Source organism: Prunus avium, chromosome 1 (genome assembly GCF_965620075.1).
Source record: "Prunus avium chromosome 1, drPruAviu1.hap1.1, whole genome shotgun sequence".
Lineage (NCBI taxonomy): Eukaryota > Viridiplantae > Streptophyta > Magnoliopsida > Rosales > Rosaceae > Prunus > Prunus avium.
Window position 1 is genome coordinate 57033679 of NC_142284.1, and position 26199 is coordinate 57059877.

Below are 26199 nucleotides of genomic sequence, written 5' to 3' on the forward strand. Positions count from 1 at the left end.
CTGGCTCTCTATTTTGGAGAACTCCTACTTAAGTTTGGTGACTCTCTACGTTTAGAGAGGAGGAAAGAGAAATTGAGGGATCTCCATTTCTTACTCTTCTCTCTCCCAAGGCTCAAAACCCTCTTTCACCTCTTACTTTTTGATTTTTTTTAATGAACTTTTAATTTAGAGAGGAGGAGAGAGAAATACTTTTTAAGTAATTTGCTATAATAGAGAATATTACTGGAGAAAACACTTTTTAAGTAATTTGCTATAATGGCTTTCTAGTTATTTTAGCATATGTTACGTAGATAGCCACCATACCTTCCACCTTTGGTTTTTCTTTGTTTCTCTTTTGTTTTCAATACTAAATGCAAGTAATCTGTGATAACTTGCAAACGCATGTAACTCGTGACTTTTAATTTTCTTTCCTTATTATAAGTCTATATAAAAAGGGTTTTGCCAACATGATATATAAAATTAAAAGTTCAATGAAATATACTCTATTTTCTTCTCTCTCTCTCTCTACTTTTCATTTTGTCTTCTTACAACACTCAATCCCAATTTTAGCAAGAGTGGTTTTCTTTTTTATCAGCAAACAAAGAAAAAAAAAAAACAGAGTAGGTAGGTTTTATTTATTATTATTTTTTCTGTTCTCATAGTGACAGTCTGGCCCCAATTAATGCCATGTGGATGTTGAGGGATAATTTGAGTTCTTGCGAAGCCATCATTCATGAACGGCAACCTCAGAAGAAGAAAAATTATTCAACAAGTAGTGGATTACTGGATATATGTTAACCTATCATAAGTAGGCCCAAGCAGTCGCTGTTGAATATCATAATTATATGATTATTCCCATACATATAAAAATGTCCGAAACCTCCTACTTGCTGTAATTAAATAAATTCAATAGTGGGTTTAAGTATACGTCTCTTTCATTTTTTTTTATAAAAAGAGTCCAATGATGTGATGTTTTGATCACAAATGCGTGTACACTTAAGAATTTGAGATCTCAATATTTATTGAGAAGAAGAATGTTAGGTTTTATAGCCACGTTTGAGCATTGTCCTGAACTAATTTAGAAACTCATGAATCGCACAAACTACTATACTTGTTATTAAAGTTCGATTATCACCCTCTTCTTTGTCGAATATAGAAAATAACACACTTTTTTTTAATTAAAAAAAAGGTAAAAAAACACTTAGCTATTGGGGACATAACCAAGTCATTAACAGGTACTTAAGGCTAAGATTTACGTTAATGTGAGCCTAGTGCTACATGTCCTCTATGCCTTCCCTTCAAAGTTCAGAAGTGGACTTCACCTTTATAGTCTTTTTTAGAGTATATGCTATATATTTTAACGTCTCTTTATGTCCTTGTTTTGTCGGGCTTGACTTTATTTGTTGACCGAAGATATACCAAAGGAGCAAGCAAAGCAAACTTGTTTAGTTGAATATATATGGACGTACTCCCAAACAGATGCTCAAGAAAACTTTTATGAGATTAATTTGTTGCAAACTTCATTTTGATCACAATCAAAGACTTATATGGGCACAGTTCTTTTTCATGAAGTTGAGAAATATATAGTTGGAAAAATGTGAACAATATAGATTATAGAGGAAGGATTTGGAAAATGTAAATTCATATTTTCATGAAATTACATATAAAAATGTATACTTTCTTTTTGACAAATTAAAATATTTATAAACTACTTTTACAATGAGTCAATATATTCACAAATATACATCATCATCGCCATTTATGTGAGTCGAATCTGAAATATGAGCAAACTAAATTGAGACAAATACCACTAAACCAAAACTAATTATTAGTACAAATATATACTTGACTAACCTCCTCAAATCACATGGGGTTAAGTAAGATATGCGAAGTTATGATGCGATAGCGTCAAGATATGACAATCTGCTGTGGGAAAGGTTGCTAGTTGCTTAACTTATATTATATATTTCATAGAACAGCAATAGAGCACTAGAACGCAAAAATAAAAGAAATTTCCGCCGATGATGAGCTTGCAAAAGTGGATAATTTTTGCTCATTTTCATCACGTGACGTGATTATATATTATAAAGGTGGTTGCCCAATAATGCGTGCTTGGTGGTGGTGAGCATCCAGTGTGGACTCATCCCCCCAAGAAAAAAACCAAAAGAAAAGAGACCAGAAGACTTGTAGGTTTGCAGCCTTTGCATTCAAAAGTCGCTAATCAATATTTCTTTTAGTAATTAATGGCAACTCAAAGAATTTACTTTAGAGCTCTCAAGTTCAATTATTATGTCACTGCCAAAGTTGAAAATATTTTAATAAATTTTTGAAAACTTGCAAGAGCTTCTTACTAGTACAAATATAGGCTGCGTGTCCATTCATTCTATCCATCTGTTGTGTAGCATTTGCTCCAAGAGAGAGTAAGAGAGAGTCATAGGGCACATTTGTTCGAATCCCCCATAACAAGGATGAGTTACCCCTACTACTCTCCTCCACCACCTTCACCACCTCTGCCATGCTCTCCTCCACCACCACCGCCACCTGCCCCATGTAACCCTGTAAGCTCACCACCGCCACCTCATCACCACCACCACCACCATCACCACCATCCAAAATCACCACCAAAACACTACGATAGCCATCCACCGCCACCACCATCACCATCACCACCGCTACCTCCGCCACCTCACCACCACCATGATTATCCAAAGCCACCAACTCCGTCACCACCACACCACCACCATGACTATCCAAAGCCACCACTTCCCTCACCTTGTCCACCACCTCCACCCCCACATCACCATGACTACCCTAAACCTCCAACTTATTCACCACCTCAAGCAGTACCACCCTCAGTTCCAGCACAACCACCAACCAAACATGAGGCTCCACCGCCTCACTCACATGTCTATCCACCAAAACCTTCCTATGGCTCTGCTCCACCACCAAAACCATACCACCACACAGCTCCACCACCTGAACATGTACATCCACCAAAGCCCAGCCCAACTATTCCACCACCACAATCACCTCCCAAAGCTTGTCCACCAAAGAGCAGCCAACCTCCAGTCCACCCTCCAAAGCCATACCCTCCAAAATCATCACCACCAAGCCACCCTCCAAAGCCATACCCTCCCAAATCCTCACCACCAAAAAGTCAACCTCCAGTCCACCCTCCAAAGCCCTACCCTCCCAAATCATCACCGCCACAAAGCAGCCACCCTCCAGTACAACCACCAAAGCCATACCCTCCAAAATCATCACCACCAAAGCCCAGTCACCCTCCAAAGCCTTACCCTCCAAAATCATCACCTCCCAAATCATCGCCCCCCAAAGCATCACCTCCAAAAAGCACCTACCCTCCAAAGGCAGCGCCACCAAAATCCGCATACCCACCTGCATTCCCTCCTGGTTACTACACTCCTCCTACCCCCTTCAACGCGGTCCCGCCTTCATCTGAAATCGTGGCACCGCCACCAGGGAAAAACCACACCACTGTCATCGCGGTGTGCGTCTCCCTGGGTGGTGCCTTCTTCCTTGCCTTCCTCTTACTCGGCCTCTTCTGCGTCGCCAAGAAGAAGAAGAAGAGAGTGATGGTTCCTGCAGCAGTTCCTTGTATTGAGGAAGAAGAACATCAACCAGAAGCAGTGCCAGCAGTAGGAGGAGGCGCATATGGTGCTGCGCCACCTCCAATAGCGGTTCCTGTAGAGCAACACGGATATGGTGGTGGTGGCGGTGCAGCTGAGATCGGGCCTTCTGGGGCGACAGCTTATGCTCCTCCTGGACATCATCCAAGTTATTGATAATGCCACGTCATTCTCGGTTGCAATATTCGTACACGTTCAGTGTGATTTCATTGCATTATTCTTTAGGGTTTGTAATAATGTTTGGTCGATTTGTTGATTATTTTTTTTGGATTGTATTTATTCATGTTGTGTGGATCGTCAAAGGAAAGGAATGTGGTGGCCATTGGCCAGCTAATAAGAAGGGTTGTCCTATGATTCTATGAAGGCAAAGGCCAAATTTGTTCATGTAAAGTGCTATATATATTGTGGATTATAGTAAGTTCATTATCAACAATCATTACAGTGACTCAGTGACAGACAAGAAGTGCATGTGTTATTAATTGAAATTACATGCTACACTTGCTTGCTTTCAATTAACTTTAATTTGCACTATTATGTGATTTATACATTTTATGTGTATCATAACACCTACATCGAACATACGTCGCATTTAGGGCCTGTTTGTTAATTCCAAAAACATTTTCAGATAATTGAAAGCATTTTTATATCATTTAGCTGAATTAGACAAAAAGTGTATGTTGAATTTGTACAAGATTTGTACGATTTTATAAAGAAACCACTTATAGATGCTCATAAGATGCTTCTTTAAGAAACGCTTCTAAGTAATCGTACGTAATCAGTAGTTGAATTTCAAATAAATTTATTATTTTGTATTGATACAAGCATTACTAACAAAAGTCTTACATATATAAACAATTGCAAACTAATTTATAAGTATCATAAAATGAGATTGTGAATAACCCCATAGAATAAGATCATAAGCATTAAGATAAAGACAAGAGCAGTTTTCCTGCCAAATTAAATTATTCCTTCGCTGTAATCGATTAAGGCTAAGACAAAAAAAAGTAGTTAAAAAGAGCACGTAAATCTGAGGCAAAATATTGTTTTAGGGGATATCACTTGATATTGACAGTCGTAATTGGCGTGGAATTTATTATTATATTTTTACTGGAGATTTGCAAAAGAATATTATAAGTTAATGAAGTTTTTCATTGAAAATTCTCTTGCAATCATAGCTTAGGCGGCTTAATGTATACAGTTAAAAAATAAAAGATAAAACTAAGAAAAGGATAATATGCCTGCACAGCTAGATATCGAGATGTCCAGACAGAATTTGGTAAGATCATGTCAAAAAAAGTCCGGTTCTTTTTCTAAGTACGGCTTTTTTTTTTCAACTCTCTCATGAGCACATTTGACGTACATACATGCACTTGACTTTTCTTTTAAGATTTTTTTTTTTTTTTAAAAAAAAAGAGGAAATTGCACGTGGAATTTTTTTTATTTTTCGTATCGTAAAAGTTTTAGTATCCCGCTCTAACTAAAATTACTAAGAGCATCTTCAATTAATATGTCAATTCGTAACTTTGAACATATAATTAAGGGTAATGTCATTCTTCATGATGATGAAGATCTTGTAATTTTTTCTTCTTCATTATTATTCCGTATTTATTGAGATTTCAGATGAATTTTGTTATCTGAACAATATTGGAGGGTGGATGATCAAACACACAGATTCAGATGCAAAATGATGATTACTCTTGACCAATTAAACTCGGACCAGGAGCGTTAGGACACTTGTCATCATGAACTATTGACAAGTTTCATTCTGTGATTAGTTGCTTGTATAAGTCTGTTAGAGAGTTAGTTGTAATAATTAGTTTAGTGAGCTTGCTAAGAGTACATTAACAGTATAAGGAGCTAACTAATCTTCTAATAAAAACTCTCATTATCAGAAATAAGAAAAATCAAGAGCTAAGCTTCTTCTTCTACAAGTCTCTCTGTAATTCTTTTTTGTTTTCAGAGGCAGGCCTGGAATTGGCGGTTGCGTTAGGCGGAGGATGGTTTATCTGGGACGTTTTTGGGTTTTGGGACGTTAAGGGCTTAGATATTCATGCCACCTTATTTTTATGTTCTTATTTGTATTTGTAAACAAAATTATGTTCAGTTATCAACGACAGATATTAAGGGGGAAAAGAATTCCCATTTGGCTGACCATGGCCTGCCGGTGACAAATCGCACTCATGGCTGCAGAAACCATGCTAACTGTTAATCAATTAATTATGGCTTGAATTCAGGGACTCAAATTTTATAATATATGTCTAGGTTGATTGCTCGTCTTCATGATTTTTTTATTATTATCAAATATCTCCATGATTTTAATTTTGATAAAGTGTTACACATTTAAATTGCATTTAGCAGTTTCACTATAAATAAATAAAAATTTATATTTGGCGGGTTTTTTTTAATAATTAATTGAGGAGGGAGATTTAGACTTTTGAGAATTTTTTTTTTTTCTTCAATACAAAGTGATATTGAGGGAGGAGAGAATCAAATTTAGACCTCGGGTGCATGGGTAAATACTCTTAATTACTTGAGTGTTTTTTTATCATAAACTTAAAAGCTAGTTAGTGCATTTGAGGTTGATATATTGAAAGGTTTATTATTAACATTGTTACTGTACAATTACATGTAGTTTGCTCAAATTCAATCCTCTCCTTGTGCAATTACATGTACCTTTGCACCCCCAAGTATGTTCGAGTTTTTTTGTTTTTTTCTATTTTTGGGTGCAATGGGGGCCGAAGCCCAACAGGAAGAAAAACTAAACGGAGAAGGCCCTGCTCAAGAAAGTCTCCAAGCATCATTAGTGTAGGAAATCAATGTCCAAATCCAAGTTAAAGCCCATCTTGAAAAGTCGATCAGCAACACGCACATACTTTGATTGGAGGAGCAAATATTGTATAAGTTCTTAAAACGCTTTTGACTAGGGCTGCAATTCGGCCGGATCGGATCGGAAACAGCCATTCCAATTTCCGTCCAAAATCTTTCGGAATTCCTTAAACACTTCCGATTCCGAATCCAAAAAATTCCGGAATTTTTCGGAACTTTCCGATTCCGAAGTTTCAAATTCTTCAAAACAAATTCGTATAATATTGTTCCGATTCCGAAAAATTCGGAATTTTTTTGAAACTTTCCGATTCCGAAGTTTCAAATTCTTTAGAACAAATTCATATCAATATTATACGTAACTAACAAAAAAAATAATATTAAGATCCCAATTAGGCTTTCTATCAAGAAGCCCAACTAGGCATTAATTAAGAAACTCAACTAGAGACTTCATAAATACTACTAAATAATGACCTGTCGAGCCCACTTAAGATTGTAGGCTGAACTTGAAGTCTATTCAAGTACTGAATTGGGGTAAAGATATTTATAAAGAAGAAAACATCTGAAGTCTATGTTTTCAATCGATGTGGGATTCCAACAACTCTCAGAAATGGGACTCCAACAACTCCAATAACTTTCATAGAAAAAGAACACCTATGCATCCAAAACCTATGGATGGTATATCAAAACCAACTACCCTTATTTTATGCGTTTTTGGTTTCAGTCTATGATCAAAGCCCTTCTCCGTCAAATAATCAAACAATCCAATCAAATTATATCCAAAACAGTCAAATCTTCTCCTTCAAACATCATCATGCTCTGATCATGTGAATGAAAATTTATTGATTCAAATGCTAAAGATGGATTCACATTCATCAATCAATTGATGCTCAAGTTATAGTCAAGTGACCATCACGTTGGTTTTAGATTCTTGTGGGCATGAACATGTGTAAAGAGTGTTATTGCTCTAGGCAATTGGAATACTACAATTATTAAGATTCACTTAACATACTTATCCTATGCGTTGTATTTCATGTATATATAAAATAATTTTATAATTAAAATTTTAAATGAAGATAGTTTAAAATTTTAAAAATACATACATACATAGAATACAAAATATAATAGTATGATATGATACTCCCTACATTTACCATATTTGTAGTACGTTTGGATATAACAAGCACACATTATGCATATTTGCCAAATATATATTACTATTACTATGTTTAGTATATTACTATATATTACCCATAGTCTTAAAGTTATATACTACTATGTTTAGTATATTTTTTTCCCAAGCCTATGTTTAGTATGTATGAATATTTGTATGTGGGTACTAAAATATAACAAATAAGAAATGAAACATATATAAGACCTATAAACTAAAAATAATACAATTTTTATTAGAAACTCGGAATTTTTTGGAATCAAGTTGGAAAAATCGGATCGGAATGGGTTCGGAGAACTTCGGAATTTTTCGGATCGGAATTGCGGAATTTTCGGCATTTATCGGAAATATCGGATATCGGATTTATCGGAGTCGAATTTTTTTGGAAATATTCGGACCGGAATCGGTCGGAATCGGATTTTCCAATCCAACTTACACCCCTACTTTTGACGATAGCTCATTGGGATGGGATGTGGAATTAGTTAGTTGTTCCAAGGCCTGGCTCTCCAACTCCTAAGTGTTGATTGATAACAGATTTTGCCTTGATGGTTTCACTCAAACGACAAATGACCTTTTAGGTTCAACTCTTAGAGCACTTCCATCCATTGGCCATGGCAAATGATAAGGGGAGGCAAGGGATGTTACTATTCATGTAAATAGTGGCAACCCTTGCATTAGGATTGTTGTGTTTTCACTCATTATCATGGCAACCCAAGGGCAACTACTATTCACATGAGATATGAGAAGATGAATTTGTAGAGTTTTGGTGTGAGAAGTAATATGGCTAGATATTTATAAAAAAATATTTTCTTTTTTTTCATATTTATTTTTTCAATTTTTTTGTTATTTAAATTGATTGCTGGCGTCATTATGATATCAGTATTACATCACTTGCCCAGGCAGCAGCACGGGCTGATTCAGCCTGAGGGCTTGGCCAGGTTGGTGGACTCCACACCTTGCCCAGGCTTGCCTTTGCTTGCTGGAGCCATCTTGTGGGCTAGGCCCTGTCTAGCCCGAGCAAAAGGCCTTCTGCTGGAAGTGCCCTTAACAGTTATTTTCAAGTGGCTTTAGCTGCATCCCAATTACGTTAGGGCCTTTGATTCATAATAATATTTTGACAAAAAGGGCCAAGCAGCCACGTGCCCACCTCTCGCATTTGGGGGAGGTGGTATGAGTTTTGTTTTTGTTTTTTTATCTTATGATTATGGGCAATAAATTAAAAAGCATCTCTCTATAACCACAGAGCAAGTAGCTTATAATTCAAGTAGTTAAGAGTATTTACCATTGCACCTGAGATCCTAGGTTCAATTCCCCCTCCTCCGATATCGCTAAGAAAAACTTACTCACAACAGCTTATTCTAAAGAAATGTTATTTGAAGAGATTTTACCCACAGGTATCATTTAAATATAAAGTTGATATACACAGACCATGTTTTCATTATATAACTAGCATTTCCTCTTGTGTAGAATTAAGATATATTTCCTCCCATACTATTCTGGAGTTTTTTTTTTTTTTTTAATAGAACATATTATGTTAGTTATAAAAATTGCTCATCTAGGATTATATATATAGAAAAATTCTCTAATACGGACGTTCGGATACTTCTTAATGACCGGACTCGTTTTTGTTTTTGTTTTTTGCATGATGAATTCATTTCAAAGGAAAAGAAGCCATTTCAATTTAGTTTTGTGTATCTATCTTCTTGTCAATATTATTATCATAAGAAAAAAGAATTGAAGCACATAATTAACCAGCCTCCAATGAAGGAAAAGCCCAATCTGGTGGTAATGTTATACTTTTTGGTATTGGCAGAGCATGGTTTGTACTCTATTAGTACCAAGAAAAATATTTTGAGATTATTTATTGGCAAAAACACAAGTAGTCCGGACATTAGATCTAAACTTGATAACTTCCACAGAAAGTGGGGAAAGTGAAAAGTTGAAAGTTGAAATTTTGGTTTAAACTATTTTTTTTTTTTCCAATTGGTCTAAACTATTTGGGAATATATGATATTTTAAGGATTTAAAATCTTATATCAGTTGTCAATTCTTGACCTAAAAGTTATAAAATTAAAACACTTAGACGTGACCAAAAAACAATATTATCTCTTTAATAAAATAAACATATATTGCGCTGACGAAACAGAGCATCCAACTACATCAATATATCAAAACCAGGAGATATTTATTGGTTATCTGCAACCAGATATAAAGAAAAAACAAGAAAGAAGATAAGAAAATATGAAAAAGAGGGACCCCTTTTTTTTTTTGGTCGTAACGAAAACAACTAGGCATGACACAATCAGTCAGTGCATGATTGACCATTTATATGAAACATGCGTGGCACAATCAAGCACAAAGCATATCCAAAAACACCACTTCTTTTGGTTGGAATGTTAGACTTGAAGAAGGGACCATATAAAACGTTGAAAGGTAGCATGTGACTAATTGAGTTTTTAGAGTTGGCAATTAATCATGCACCAATATACAACTAATCGTAGCACCCCTCGAGCTTTCTCACACCTCATGTACAGTGTACTCACACCTGAAGTGAGGAGTGTAAGAAAGGGGCTAGCGCTAGTGCAAATAACAATTCTTTTGGTGAATTTCATATGGAGCCCCATTTATTATCATTCGATTAACAAAATTCTAGCAGCCATGAGCCTTTCTGGGTAGACCAATGACTTGCATTTACCGCATTTCATAAAATTTAAACCATTCAAATAATCCAACGTTTATGAGTATTCCACATCGCCTACAATAAGCATTGGATTATTTGGATGGTATAGATTTTATGAAATGCGGTTAAATGCATTATCTCTCAATATAGAGACTCGAAATTCATTTTCTTTTTTTAACTGTCCAAAGATATGCTAGACTGGAGGTTCTAATTACAAGGGGTAAAGTAAAGGGTTAATTTGTACTATATTTTGGCCTGTATTAGAGATGAGATTCTCAATAGGGTAACATTAGTCAATGTGCGCAAACAAATATATGTATAACAAAGTGCATACGCAGAGACTTTGAATATCCAATAATTGACTCTTGCCGTGGTTTTTGACTCTGGCTTTTGTCACCCTTTCGTGTCGTTATTTACATTGTTATTCCATCACACACAGTCCAGCTGTTTGCTCTCCTAGCTTCCTATACTAATTAACCTCAATATTTATGTACACGCATCCATCATTCTATTAATGTTGTATTAATTAATGTACATATACATTGCTAATGAGGTCTAGTTCAGTGGAAAATGCTTTTGATTTGCAGACCAATTGTCTCATGTTTGAAATCCCATATAGCACATTTATAGTGTGTGTGTGAGGGAATCCCCTATACTACTATCGCTTGCATTCCAAAAAAGAAAAAACACACATTCATACATTAGCATGACACATCAACCAAAATCTTAAAATTTGGTTAGTTGGTCAGTCTTGCATTTCATTCTACTTCTTTTGATATAAATAATTTACTTAAAATTTGAAAAGAATTATTTTTATCATCAATGACGGTAAGTTTTCAGTTCTAATAACTTTCAAACATTTGCATGATCTCAAATTAACGAATAACATACAGAATCCCTCTAACTTGAATTTTATAATTAAAAGTGTGAAAAATTAATTTTCAAAGATGTACACACATTGACTATTCAATAATCTTACCCAACAGATTCGACGACTCCTATACTTTTGATGTGCCTAGTTTGTCCTTTCATCCGTTGACTATATAGCCCCCAACCGACTTATTGGTCACCGTGGCCTTTCACTAGTTATACGCAACGGAGAATCTATCTCAGACGTGTATTCCGTTTACGACATCAGTTTAGATTAAAATACCGATGTTTATAAGGCTTTCTTGTACGCGAATTGTCAGTTGTAACATAACAACTGATGCTTTTGTTGTCTTATTTATTACATCATTATATTTGAAAGTACTGATGAAAGTATTAAAAAAACCCTTTATTAAAATTATCATAATTAATTCTATTCTATGCATTCATTATACTTCTTTTGATACAAATAAAATACTTCAAATTTGAATAAAATTCTTTGTATCATCTCAAATGACGGTAAGTTTTTAGTTCTACCAATAATTTTCAAACATGGAATCAAAATGACCCTTTTTTCTGCAAGGTACACATTTGCATGATCCCAAATTAACAAATAAAATACAGAATCCTTCTAACTTGGATCACTCTGAAATTTATTTTTAAAGGGGTGAAAAAATACACAATTGAGAAAACATTTTCCTTTTTTTAGAATATTAAACTATAAGAGAAAGATGGGTTTTCTCACATACACACTACCAAGATCATAAGAGTTCAAACCTGAGACCACTAGTCTCCAAATCAAGACCCTTTTCCACTCTGCTAGACCTCATAGGTGAGAACCCTTTTCAATACGGCAAAGGTGTACACACATGGAATATTCAACAATTTCACCCAACAGATTTTACGACTCCACTTTTGATATGCATATATAGTTTATCTTTTCCAATTTTGTCACACTCCTATGTCACTATCAACAGCTCCATTATTTCACTCCTACAAAGCCAGACCGCTTCTTGCTCTCCCCTACCTCCTGAAACATACCAAACCCATCAATTTTTGCTAAATTACCATATGCAAATGGAAGCCAATCATGAAGAAAAACGCGACGCCTCCTTGAAGAGAGCCCTTCTCATACTAAGCTGCGTACTCTTATCAATAGGCACATGCGGAGGCCCTTTGATAATGCGCCTCTACTTCATCCATGGAGGTAATCGTGTCTGGCTTTCCAGCTGGCTGGAAACCGGGGGCTGGCCAATCATCTTTGTCCCCATAGCCCTAGCTTATTACCATCGCCGCACCACTGAAGGCCCTTCGACAAAACTCTTCCTCATGAAGCTCCCACTCTTCATAGCTTCCGCCGTCATCGGCCTAATTACCGGCCTTGACGACTACCTCTATGCCTACGGAGTAGCTCGCCTTCCGGTCTCCACGTCAGCCCTAATCATTGCTGCCCAGCTGGCTTTCACTGCCCTTTTTGCATTTCTTCTTGTGAAGCAGAAGTTCACTTCTTACTCCACAAACGCCGTGGTCTTATTGACTATTGGCGCGGCCGTTTTGGGGTTGAACACCAGCGCTGATCGGCCAAAGGGTGAGTCGGATAAGGAGTATATTGCCGGGTTTTTGATGACAGTGGCGGCGGCGGCTTTGTATGGGTTTGTGTTGCCGTTGGTGGAGTTGACATACAAGAAGGCCAAGCAGACCATTACTTTTGCTTTGGTTCTTGAGATTCAATTGGTTATGTGTTTGTTTGCTACTATCTTCTGCACTGTGGGGATGCTTATCAACAATGACTTCAAGGTTAGTGTTAATAATGTTGTAATAATGTAAAATTTTATTAATTTTTAATTACGGTAAAGAGCCTAGCCTCGTATATAGCCAAAAGGTACAAAGTTATAAAGTGACTTTTAGAACTGCGAGAGGAGATAAGCTTTTTTTTTTTTTTTTTTTTTGGTAATATAGGGGGCAAAACCTAAACCAAAGAGATTACACATAAACAAATCTAGGCCTCAAGAGACCATTCTTATCATCATCTAAAATAGACTGCAAGAGGAGATAAACTTTGGCTAGCTAGCTTGCAAGTTTAAGTCAAACAAAAACCCGCAAGTTCTCCTTTTGGCCTTTTTTTCTTGGAGTACATCGCAAAAGGTGAAAAATAGAATGTTGTAATGGATGATGATAATAATAATGATAGACACACAAAAAAAAAACCAAAAAAACAAAAAGATTGCTTCAGAATTAAATAAATCTAAAATTATAAGTACCAACTGATGAATACCATTTATTTTGAACAAATTGTCATGTCATCTGTCCCATTATAATAGAGAAAATTTTCTAATGCCTAGGATATTTTCTAATAAATGGTCTTATATATCGATTGTTTTTAGGTTATTCCAAGAGAAGCAAGAAAATTCGAGCTTGGGGAAGGCACCTACTATGTGGTGCTTGTATTGAGTGCAATAGTTTGGCAAACTTTCTTTCTGGGAGCCATAGGAATCATCTTCTGTGCCTCATCCTTACTCTCTGGTATTGTAATTGCGGTTCTGCTCCCAATTACAGAGATTCTAGCTGTCATTTTTTACCACGAAAAATTTCAAGCAGAAAAAGGGGTTGCTCTCGCACTCTCTCTGTGGGGTTTTGTCTCATATTTCTATGGTGAGATAAAATACAGCAAGCAAAGAGAAAATGAAAAGAAAAATGAAAAAGAAAAAGAAATAGAAAAGAAAGACACCCCAGAAACAGCAGACGTTTCTCAACTCGATCCCTAGGCCATGAAAGCGCAAGCTGTTGTTTCATGTCTTCTTCTTTATTGGAGTTTCTGAAGGAGGAAAAAGGGCTGCATCTTCTGTCATTTGGAATATATTAATTCTTAGCAGTTTGGACGGCAACACTCAATTTATCATTTACGTACTGTTTGTTTTATTGTTATTTTTCCGATGATATTCATATCTTTGTCGAGTTGAAAATTATTAATTAGTAATTAAGATTGTATATGTACATAGAAAAGGGAACACGTCGTCACCCTCTTAAGCTTTAATAATTGTACATATGTTTGATTATGAAGACAAATCTCAGCCATCCCAATACTTTATCAAAACAGCAGGCCATGCCTCACCAACTCATTACTCATGTACTTAAGAAATGAGATAAGAGGTGAGAGACTGTGTATGCGTGTGCGTGTGCTTAGTACAACGTTAAAACTCAACTTTTTCTCTCAATTCTGAGTATGATTAATCATACTATTTGACCTTAATACAACGTTAAAACTTAACTTTTCCTCCAAAACTATCAAAACTAATCTACTTCATTGACAGTTTATGACAGTTCGGTTTATCTGATTTGACCCAAAAAAAAAAAAAAACCAGTTTGTGAGAATTTGTACTTAAATGAAAAGGTTAAATTGAGAATATGCATTGTCATATATTCAGAGAGCTTTCATTGAGGGATCTCTCAAATGAGCTTATTTGAGGGACATCCTTATAGGGCTCACTTCGCATTGTATTTCACTAATCTAAACCGTCTATGTTTTAGATAATCATTCAAAGATCATCTCTACAAAAAAATCACTTGAATCCAATATCGTTTGACCACTCAATTTTGTTATTGAAATTTTAGTACTTTTTTGAAGCACTGTGTTCATTGATTTTATAGGATACAATTGGATGTCAAAACGGTTTCCGATTTGTCCAATTTTTTGCAAGGATGATCTATGAATGTAGACTTAAAAATAGATGGTTTGATATATATACACATGCTACTTGTGCACTTGATCACACCAAATTGTTTGAGGCGAAAGCTTCAAATGTATTAGGAAAATAAATCGAATATCCAGGATTTGAGAGATATTCCAAGGGGTAGAGGTTTTCAAGTAATATAGAAGAGGAAGGGGAAAATGTACCGACAGCTGGTCGGAAGAGGATCTTTAACAATATAGTAAGAAAAAGCTAAAAGAAACAAGAAAGAAACCACTCTGTCTAAAAAGCTGGCCGTAGATTCTAAGTTAAAATCCAGCCAACATACTTACATGTTCTAATAAAACAAAAATTGTCTATGGATGCATGGCAAAAAGCCTCGTACAATCCCCCAAAGAGTAATACATTAAGAACCTTTTCCTTTGTTTTGCTATAAAATAAAAAAACACATAGTTGCTTGGGGAATGAAAATGATTATAAAAGATTAAATATATAATGCAAATAACACATGTCCCTTGCGACAAGGAATAGAGTATTTGTCTAAAGCGAGCACCACCATGGAGATTTGTCTAAAGAGCAGTGCTAGAGTCAGTTGCACATGCTCGTGAACTGATCAGGTCGTTAATACTTGTAAACGGCCAGCCTAACCCTAGCTTCCTACTTTGTCTAAAAGATACAGTTGTTTGGGCCAAGAACAAAATGCTAGGCTCTAAAAAAGTAGGTGTGAGACCCAAAAAGTCTATATTCATACTGAGTGCTCTGTGAAGAGTGCGACACCCTCGTCATGAATTAATCAAACCAACCACTCAAGATGAGTCGTATCTTAGAAAATCCAAGGGGGGCACAGAAGAAATGACACAATTTTAGAATCCAGACAGCTGCAATCAATTAAGCATTCAAATGAGCACGTGCACCACATGTGGACGTTGCCATAGTGCACACAGTGTACCCATCTCGTTCAACAAATTATTTTCCACAAGGGCTCATATATTAGTCCCAAATAAAAAGTGCAAGATATGTTTTTGGACGTCAAACATTTAAATATGGCATATCATTTGAATTGTAAAATTACCAAAAGATTTTGCAATGTACAATATTTTCCTTCCTGTAAAGCCTCAATGACTCTAATTAACCTGTATCGACTTTCATCCTGCAAAAAGAAAGAAAAAAAAATTAAGTTAAGGATCCACCAGACGTTGAACTTTCACTAAGAAGAAGACATTAAGTACTGCTAGGTTTGAGGATGGATTGACTGACGTGCAGTGCCAATGGAAGTGTAAGGAAGAGTGCGAATGTCCAAACAACTTGTGACCAATTCATACTAGATGCATTTCATCTCATATTGTGTTACTCATGAGCAATGAAAATCATGGAGAAGAGTCAATCTATAAAGTCACAACTCACGAGTACTCAATGTAGCTTTTAAACCGGTATACAAACGCTCGGCTAAAGGCAATTCGTCCGACAAACAAGCCCTTCGACTGATGAAGACACTGTAAATCAGGGATCCATGGACTCTAACAGAACAATGAAGATACCACCTACTTGATGATTCTAGCCAAATTGGCATAGGGGAAACTAGTTCCAAAACCTATTTTAAGCTAAGCGTATTACCAATACCAATACCAAAATGTCTTGAATAGCATGAGCTCATTATCTAGCTTCATAATTACAGCACATGTAAGCAGCCAAAACTATCATATACACAATAAAAGTTAACAACTAAATGACAAATTGAGTGTGAAGATTTAAAAAAATGAGATTCAACAATTGGACAAATGCCACTTCTGTACAACCAATTAAAGAAGTAAAATTAAAGGACTGCAGAAAAAGCAATAAGCAGACATGGAATTCCTGCCAATAACTTTAAGGGTGAGGCAATATACTGACTGGTCGTGAGAAGATTGGTACCTTTAATTAACAGAACTGCAACGAATGGAAAAGGCAGCAATCTGTATATCACTGACAATTGGTCTATGTATCTTGATCAAAATTGCCTGGAGCCAGCATTCAGCCCATGGATTTGTTCAGCAACAAAAGGAGCAATATGAATACCGAGAGTTCAAGCATAAACCAAGGCTCTGAAACATGTTCAAGTATTCGCTGAAACCTGTAAGTTCAACCAGTAGATAGCTGCTGATAAAGCCTGTTATCCATTTAAAGATAATCATCACTATCAGAAAAGTGACTAACAGATTCGCTTATATTTAGTTGTAATTCAGCTGATTGATGAATGCTCATTTGACTTCAATTTCTAATAATCTGGAGGCAAAACATCAGACTGTCCATGCACTAGGCCATGTATTAGAATATAGGTTAGGGTACACTTTTCCCTTAATGTTATAAAGGTTCGTTTGGTAACACTTTTTTTTTCATTTTTTTGAAACCCAGAACTCCACTTTGTCAGCTTTGCTGACACAGCTTCCAAACTAGGGCAGATTATTAATATGGTTTTTGGTTTTTGGTATATATTTTTCATTACAGATAGAGAAGCAAAAATAAGACAATAGTGAGAAGCAACATGATAGATGTCAGGAAAGGGGGATAAAATGCACATGGAATGATTTATAGAATAAAAAATAAAACCGAAAACTATAACAAAAGGCTTTCTTTCTTTCTTTTTTTTCTTTTTAAATTTTGGTTTTATGTATTCTTCCTCACATTTTTCATACTCATCGCCCTCTTTTCTCCCATATGCTTTCCCCCTCTCTTTAGCTAAGAAGCAACTAAAATCTAAAGACATGAACATTATCAAACGGAAGTTATATATGTTACTAATTTCCCTAATAGGATGATAAATGTTTCAGTTTCATCCTCTAATTTGACCATGTTCAACATCATAGTTTAGAATGTGTAATATGAACCCTCCATCCATATACGTTTAATGTAACTGGTGGAAAACAATATCACGTAATGCTAACTCGTTCTTCCTAGTTGGGTGCAGCAGGAGTAATCAGAGCACCATGCTGAACATCAGCCTCAACTAGGGGACTTTTTTCCTTGTCATCTTCCCCACCGCCACGTTGAAGGTTACCAACTCAGACTTGCTAAAGACTGCTGACCTTATCGTCCACTTAAATAGAGTATAAGTGACTGGCTGTGACTTGCTTTTCAACAGAGTCGACAAGTCACAGCCAGAACTTTTTACCAGAGTTCTGGTATCTTATTTAATTTCAGGGAATACTGTGTAACCTGGATTTCCAGATAGGTCTTCCAACACATAAAGGGGAGGAGGTGGAAGATCTGGTCCCCAAAACTTCTCATGCCACAGAGCAGACACTGCAGCTGCCTAGCCTGGGCTTGAAAATTTTCCAGTCGAGGCTGAGACAGGTGAAGCAAAATCCTGGAAAAGTAATGACCTCCAACCAAATTTGAGTTACTTAGCTAAGCCCAGTTCAATGCGGTAATGTGGAGCAAGTAACTGGCAAGGGAGGAGCAGAGCTTGGGAGAGAATTCAGTGTCAAAATTTTTGAGGTATTCCATGTCAACGAGGTATTAGCGGTCTCCCTGGAATCGATTTCGTTTTGAACAATGAAAACATCATTCCTCAGTCACATGCCAAGAATGTTATGAAGCCTTCCACCAGTAACATTTAACGAACACGAATGGAGGATTCAGATTTTAAAAAATTAAAAACATGAGGTTAACATTGTTCAAATTAGAAAAGCAAGAACATCAGAACATTTAAGAAACTACAGGGGTGAAAGGTGAAATCTACCCTATAAGTTAGTACTGGCCTGTACAATATCACATTACACCTAGCACCCAAGTGGGATGATGGATATTTATGTTTCTGAGAAGATGAGAAAAAGCATCATATAACCGACATTTTTGGACGTAAAAGGCTTACCAATCTCTTTTATTGGAAGTGCTGTTTCCATGCATAATTTCCTCCCTTGCAAACTCTTCTAATATAGCATGTTGGCGTTCATTTATTTCACTTTATCAAAAGGAAAAAACACAAATCAGATGAAAAGATTCTCCTGGATCACTAGTGTAAAAGTAATTACAACGTGAAGAAAAAATAATAATAATGAATCATTCACGAAGGAAGTAAAATGGAGGCACTAATCTACAGCTTTTATCAAGTGAGGCAGAGCCAGGTAGCTTATATCAGTTCAACTTTGGTGGATCCTTGGGCACAGGAGTTAAAAAGCAAGCATTGCGGTTCTCACTTGATAAGTAGGCCAGTGCCAACACGCATTTTCAGAAATATCAGTTCAGTTTCTTCAAACAATTTTCTTAGAAAATATTGACATATTATACCTATAACCACATGCAACCAAAAGTAATAAAGAAAGCTTACGTGGGAAATCTAACTCGGAAGCGCACATATTGATCTCCATGGTTAACTAGAAAACCATGTTTTGGCAGTCCTGCAAAACATACAGTCTAAGAAAATTTCATGAAGGCGAGGTACCAACTTTTGAGTCATGAAAGTTAATGATTTACTAACCTTTGCCTCTTAGTACAATATGTTGTCCAGGCTGAACCCCTTTTGGTATCTGAGAGATCCATAATTACAAGAAGAGTCAGTCTGATGTAGAATCAAGAAGATGATGGAAGAGAGAGAAATGAGCCAGTCTAAATAGGTAGTCAGCAAAAAAAATCCCATAAGGAAACAATAATTAAACCCTAATAAAACAAAACTAGCCTAATAAACACTCTTTCATCTGCCCCTAAATAAATAGGAAGGTCACCACAATGATCGCCTCACCATCAAAGTGTCAACTGGGCTGTGATAAGATTACGCCAGACATAGATGAAACATCATTGGACAATTACTCTAACTACAGATGTTTCTAATAACATTCAGCATATTAGGTTAACCTCTCATTCTTTAGTATTTATTGTAGTACTTAAATACTTGTATAAAATTAATAAATACGTTTCTGAAGAAACAACAAACACAAAAATAATGCTCAGCCTGAAAAACAACACATTAGATTCCTGACCTTAAAAATTAAAATTTTAAAAGTTTCAGGCAGGGGAGACTCCAGAGCTACAAATTGCATCTTATATCCAGCTTTATACCATATTATGCACATTCATGGATCCAATTCAACTAAGACTCCTCATCCCCAAACACAAGCCATAAAGTTGACCACATTTAATAAAAGTGTTTAAATTGCCCAATAGAACTAAAAGCGTCCACTTATTAGATAATAAAGGTTTAGCACAAAGAGAAAACTCTTACTTTTACTTCTATCTTCCCAGACAAAGTTGGTACCTCAACCTTACCACCAAGAATAGCCTGAAACATACAAAATTTCAGCATCAACATTAATATTTTAGGTTTTGAGAAATGAATATGCAGACGGGACAATAGGACAAAGAAATTGCCTTCAATGCCGACTCGAGAGAACAACTACTTGCATTAGATACTTTACCAATGAATTTAAGGAAATGGAAGACCATTAAATAATCTAGAGCATACATGGAAGCTGACAGAAGAAACTATTAAGTTTTTAGAACAAGAAAATTAATAATAACAGGGATGCCAAAAGTAAGTTTGGAAAAGAAGAAAACACAAAGTAAAATGGAGAGATGATATGATATGGCACTAAGTGGAAAGCACCATAAGTTGCCAAAAGAAAATATTACATTATATGGAAACAAGGTAACTATTTAGAGATATGAATCAATGCATGGAATCGTTCTCACTTGCGTAAAGCTAATATTAGAGTTCACATAAACATCTGCACCATCTCTAGCAAAGATAGGATCTTCAGCAACCTACACCAAAAAGAAACCAAATTTGAGAAGGCATATCAGGATACATATTCACAACCACACTAGCTTCTACACAATAAGTCACTGAAATGCAAGTCTTCATTTGATCAAGTTCAATTATAATCATAGCATGTGCTTAGATGACATCTCAATCCAACTTAGCATACAATTCCAGCTTATCCTCTTTTTTACGGGTAATGCAAGGAATTAAGTCTTCCAAAACACTCATTATCATTTAAAACATGCAAGAAAAGAGAGTAAAGTTGTACCTTTAGTTTAATGTATAAACAGCCTGGTTGACCTCCTCGTACCCCACTATTCCCAGCCTCCGGAATACGGATTGTATCTCCAGAATCCACACCTATAGCCATGAGAGAGAGAGAGAGAGAGAGAGAGAGAGAGAGAGAGAGAGAGAGAGAGAGAGAGAAGTTAGATAATGAAAAAATAATAATAAAGTTCAATTCAGAATTCACAAGTAACATATGATAATTTCAAGACATTAAAGATACATCATGTACAAAGAGAAGCTTCTCGTAATGACTCGAAATTACACTCTGTTAATCCTATAGGGCACTCAATTTCACATTAAGAGCACTCAGTATGTTTGTCGATAATTTATACCATTTTCATACAGGAGATTGAGTAAGCCAAATATTATTAAACATAATGCCAAACAAGGAAAGCAAATGTAGCTACTATAAACTCTCTGCATGATCTTCATGTTTTCTGAACATGTATTCAATGGAATTTTTAACATGCCACCGGTAACAAATATACAATACAAGATTTGTAGAGCCAAATGATAGTTATGTAACACACATGTCAAAAAACCCATGTTGCGGCCTTCCTTCATTAAATCAAACAATCTATTACCAACCTGCTGGTATCGAAACTTTAACCTCTCTAGTGCCTTCAACAACCCCTAACCCTCCACATGAGATGCAAGATTCCTGCAAGAGATAAATAAACGCCAACAATATTATTTGCATCACACAATTAAACACAATGAATCTTCACACAATTAAACACAATGAATTTTTTCATTGGAAGTTACATTAAACCTTGATTATTTTGCCCGCCCCTTTACAAGTACTGCATGTTGATGTGAATGGAGGAACTGTAACCTGGTAGGAGATTAAACATCAGAACAGACAATTTAATAATTTGTCACTCTTGTAGGATGATAGAAAAGAAAAAATAATAATAATAATCCTCACAAACTGACTCCTTTCAGAAGAAATATCCCCATAACCATCATCAGTGTAGATCTTTAAAACTTACTCTCCCAATACCTCTGCAAGTAGGACAAACTTCGGTCTTGGCATTTAGTGGAGAGCCACGCCCATCTGCATCATGAAATATTAGGGAGAACCATATTGCTAAAGTATTTTATTTGGGAACATAAGATCAGATTGTGAATTTTTGGAAGGAACATTAAAATGATCCATAGAAAAAAAATTCTCACCCACCAAGATAGGTGTTATTCCCAAATCCGAAGACAAACTTCAGACTCTGACCAAACCCAGACCTCGAGCCTCAAACCCCCCGAACCACATACCCTTGACCCCTGACTCCGAACTCCCAGAGCCCAAACATCGAAACCATATGCTGAACCCTAACGTTCGGACAGATACACATATTCTAGACCCAGTATGGACTCTGTGCCCGGACCAAATATCAAAGTCACGCATAATGGGAAATATCAGAGTCCAAAAAGTAGTTCCTTCTACAACAGCGCTCACTTAGCAACAGAACATATGCAAAATATTAGTCTTCACTCTTATGCAATCAAATTATAAATAAAATAAAAAACGAACTGAAAAAAAAAATAAAAAAATCCCTTCCCATATAAAAGAGTAAACAAATAAATGGACATCTATGTTGTGGTGAAAGGTTTTCAAAAGAAACGATGATATAAATATTTGAGATCCATTTTATAATTACAAAATTTCCTATCTGAAAGAAAAAAAAAAGTAAAAAGCAATGGAATCTTAAAATATTTATTCGACTCACAGCAAGAATCACAGGGAACATGTGCATCGACAGAGAGATGCTTTGTGCATCCTTTAGCAGCTTCAGAGAAAGAGAGTGACAACTCCACCTATGAAACACAGACAACATCAATCATTTCAGCTTGTAAATACAGAAGGAAAACCACACAAAACGTGTAACCTATGTGAATCAAGTGTACCTCAATATCAGCTGCAACTTGATCGAACTCATGTTCAAAGATCTGCGGTATCAAATCACTGTCAGAGTAACGAAATTTGAGATTTCAACAAGCTGCAGCAACAGACTGCCTTAAGATGAACGATAGAACATGCACTGAAATACCTCTGAGAATATTTTATGGAATGAACTGGAAAAATGAGTTTGAAAACCATATCTAAACCCTTCTGCACCAGCAGCACCATGAGTTTGATTATCATATCTGAACCCCTCTGCATCCCCAGCAGTATACCCTATGTTTTCTGACCCACTTGAGCACTTCTTCATTGGAAAAAAAATAAAAAAATAAGACAAAAAGAACAGATAAGTAAGATCTAAAAATGGTACATGGCGTTCAGGATTTTGATTGCAGAAAAACTATTAAACTTTTGATGGCAAGGCTCAGCATGCGCACCAGTCAATTTTCTTTCTTCCAAGTACAAATATAATCAAAATACATAAAGGGATCACAATCACAAATGAAGACGTACACCAAATAGATTTAACTTTTACACACCAAAAGTGTGTGTGAGAGAGAGAGAGACAGAGAGAGACAGAGAGACAGAGAGACAGATACAGATACAGAGTTATTACCTTGTCATATTGTGCCCTCTTTTCAGGATCTTGCAAAGTCTACAATTAAGAATAAATAAATAAAAATAGAATTATGTAAATGTTACACATAAAAATTAAGGAAAGCATAAAAACCATTCCAAATTTTGGTAATTATTTGATAAGAACATAACGAGGGACAACTCTGAAAAATTCATATAGTTGGGTAAATTGCCACCCTTCCACAAGTCAAACCTCATAGGCATCTCTTATTTCTTGAAATTTTCTCTTAGAAGAAGGATTGTCCTTATTTGCATCTGGATGGTACTTCTTGGCAAGCTGCAAAAATATTCAGCGTCAACAGATCAAAAAGAGAAGATTTGCTAAAGTTGTGGAACAAGACAAGAGTATTTACTCAATCAAGAATTTTGCATGGCTTCAATGGTGTATAATAGAGAAACAATTTATGGCATGGCTTCAATAGAGTATAATAGGGAAAGTTTATGGTCAGATCATACTTGATAATCCTAAATTCATACACCATTCGACTCAGCATTATGCAAATAAAGATTTTCCCACTTGCCTAATTAAAAGAAGGAGGGGAAAGAAACATGAAAAGCAAAAGGAAGATATCAAGAAAGAAACATCACCAGCATTATGCAAATTTTACATTTCAACTTAGTACTTCGTATAAAATTCATTCTAGTCAAAAAATTTCCTCCACCACATCCAATCCCCTTTCAAACAAGCAGACACATTTTTAAAGGAACTACGCTGAAATAACATCTCAAGATCTTAACATTGTTTCTGCAATGTACATGCTAAATGCAATACAATTGCTTAACCCATGAATGCCATTACTTCTATATAAACCACACTTCAAATCACACACAAACCAATTCCAGAAACTACGTGCAATTGACAATTTGTATACTGACCACACGAAAAGCCTTTTTAATCTCATCTCGGCTCGCACTTTTCGAAACGCCTAGAGTTTTATAGTAGTCTCTTTCAGGTGCGCAGCAAAACCCTGCAAAGATCATCAACTTCAAGCCATGAACCCAAAAGTTCTGTCCGTCACTCACTGTTAGAGAGAGAGAGTGAAAAACCTGAGGCATGGAAATAACGATTTCCCAATGAGGTAGCGAAACCAGCTACAGAACCACAAGAGGGCGAACCTAAGTTTGAAAAACATCGACATTAACAAAGATTCTGAATTCTCGTAACCACAAAGCAATCAGGCATGAGAAGTAAAACAAGGAGCCGAGGAGCTCACCATGTGTTCGATACAATGCCTCGCTCAATGACGAAAGCCTCCGTGGCCAATCAACTTGATCAATGGTCGACTCTGCAGCCAACGACGATACCAAACGCCTCCGAAGCTGCATTTCAGTACATATAAATTCTAAGAATAAAGCAAATTTGATGAAGAAAACAGAATGAATCTTTGAACTTCGTCTTCCTCACCAGACCAAGCAAGCTCAATTTTTGCATTTTAGAGGTGTTTGGCTACTGTGAACGATGAAGCTCCAGAACTTGGGTTTGGGATTTTCGTTTAGAATTGTGACTGGAAGGAAGCTCTGGAAATTCGAAAGAAGAAGAATCGAGAAACGAACAATCGGAGAGACGGTCCAATTCGGTAATTTCACCCGCCGACAGGGTTTTGCGTTCTGGGGCGCGACTACAACAACAATACGTTGCGTGGCGGGGGGTTAAGAAGATCAAAACGCTGTCGTTTCGGCAACATATTTACTTCTGCCTTTCAGGTATATTCTGGTCCCGACACGTACGGACGCCCCTGATCTTTCTTCAACTAACGAAGAGGACCTGTGAGCTCTGCAGTTTGGACTTCCGTGGCGACTAGCTGTGGGCTCTTCACCGGTCTGAGACGGTGCGCCCCACAGTTCACAACAAACTCAGTCAGGTGGAGGAGGCAGCTGTCGTCGCTCCTCTCACGACCAATATTTTGGGATAAAAAAACAGGGTCGATTCCATTCTCCCTCAATATAGCTAAAAAAAAATACCCACAAGAACTTATTCAAAATGTTATTTTAAGACATTTTACCTATAGGACAGAATGCATGCAGACACATATTCTGATGCTTGTAAAGGGGACAATGGTGCCAGCCAAAAAAGCAGGGAGAATGAGATTCTGATGATTGTAAACGGGATTAATTAGGTTCAATCTCTATCCAATGCATCATGTTTCATTTCCAGAAACGGCTGTTCCCTTCCCGCTATATTTTTTCCCTTACAAATTACAATGTAAAGAAGCAATAAGAAAAACATCCACAGAATAATTTATTGTCAAGCATGAAATTTCTTTACAGTATATATTTACTCATATTACTCTCAAGGTTTACATTAAAAGATCTCTCTCTCTCTCTCTAAAAAACAGAGCAGAACAAATAAAAAACAGAGGAAACACAAAACACAAGCATAAATTACAGATCATGGGGAGGTTTGTTGTCCAATATGACTGATTGTTTGCTTCTTAGTTCTTACGATTTTCAACATTTTTATCATACTTAATTTGTTACTCAAAATATAATACAAAATTAATCACTGTATAATAAATTAGTTAGACATAGTAGTAATACACACTTTGTTTGCTGGATCCGAATCCCAGTAATCAACCCTTTGCCGCCCGCCACTGATCTTTGTCTATACGCTTGTCTCCACATATGTAACGTCGTGGCGAGCCAATATATGGAGAGTACTAAAAAAGAAGATAAGAAAATATGAAAAAGGAGGACCAGCCAACAACTAGGCGTGGCACAATCAGTCAGTGCATTATTGACCATTAACAGGCGTGACACACAATCAAGCACAAAGCATCCAGTCATATAT

The 26199-nt window shown here is 36.2% G+C and overlaps 3 protein-coding genes across 6 annotated transcripts; 2 read left to right on the plus strand and 1 right to left on the minus strand.

Annotated features, from left to right (window-relative positions):
• Positions 1-2383: 2383 nt before the first annotated feature.
• LOC110751905 (uncharacterized) lies at positions 2384-4073 on the plus strand. The gene has a single exon (XM_088254892.1). The coding sequence runs from the start codon at positions 2448-2450 to the stop codon at positions 3780-3782; it is 1335 nt and encodes a 444-aa protein (XP_088111018.1). The 5' UTR covers positions 2384-2447; the 3' UTR covers positions 3783-4073.
• Positions 4074-12125: 8052 nt separating this feature from the next.
• LOC110752004 (purine permease 3-like) lies at positions 12126-14233 on the plus strand. The gene is made up of 2 exons (XM_021952580.2): positions 12126-12964; positions 13552-14233. The coding sequence occupies exons 1-2, from the start codon at positions 12239-12241 to the stop codon at positions 13930-13932; spliced, it is 1107 nt and encodes a 368-aa protein (XP_021808272.1). The 5' UTR covers positions 12126-12238; the 3' UTR covers positions 13933-14233.
• Positions 14234-15330: 1097 nt separating this feature from the next.
• Positions 15331-26071, minus strand: ATJ1 (DNAJ heat shock family protein). Of its 4 annotated transcripts, none has more exons than XM_021952588.2 (21): positions 25954-26071; positions 24817-25359; positions 24626-24731; positions 24459-24527; positions 24288-24379; positions 23605-23688; positions 23392-23430; positions 22924-23076; positions 22781-22822; positions 22603-22690; positions 21871-21935; positions 21651-21713; positions 21467-21539; positions 20859-20950; positions 20521-20592; positions 20054-20110; positions 19313-19361; positions 19163-19232; positions 18707-18796; positions 16768-16966; positions 15331-16006 (listed from the first exon to the last, which is right to left on the minus strand). In XM_021952588.2, the coding sequence occupies exons 2-20, from the start codon at positions 24841-24843 to the stop codon at positions 16867-16869; spliced, it is 1431 nt and encodes a 476-aa protein (XP_021808280.1). In that variant the 5' UTR covers positions 24844-25359; positions 25954-26071; the 3' UTR covers positions 15331-16006; positions 16768-16866. The 4 variants fall into 4 exon arrangements, with proteins under 4 accessions (XP_021808280.1, XP_021808279.1, XP_088103251.1 ...); XM_021952587.2 differs by having other exon boundaries at positions 22924-23079; XM_088247125.1 differs by lacking the exon at positions 25954-26071 and having other exon boundaries at positions 22924-23079; positions 24817-25597.
• Between the last annotated feature and the right edge of the window lie 128 nt (positions 26072-26199).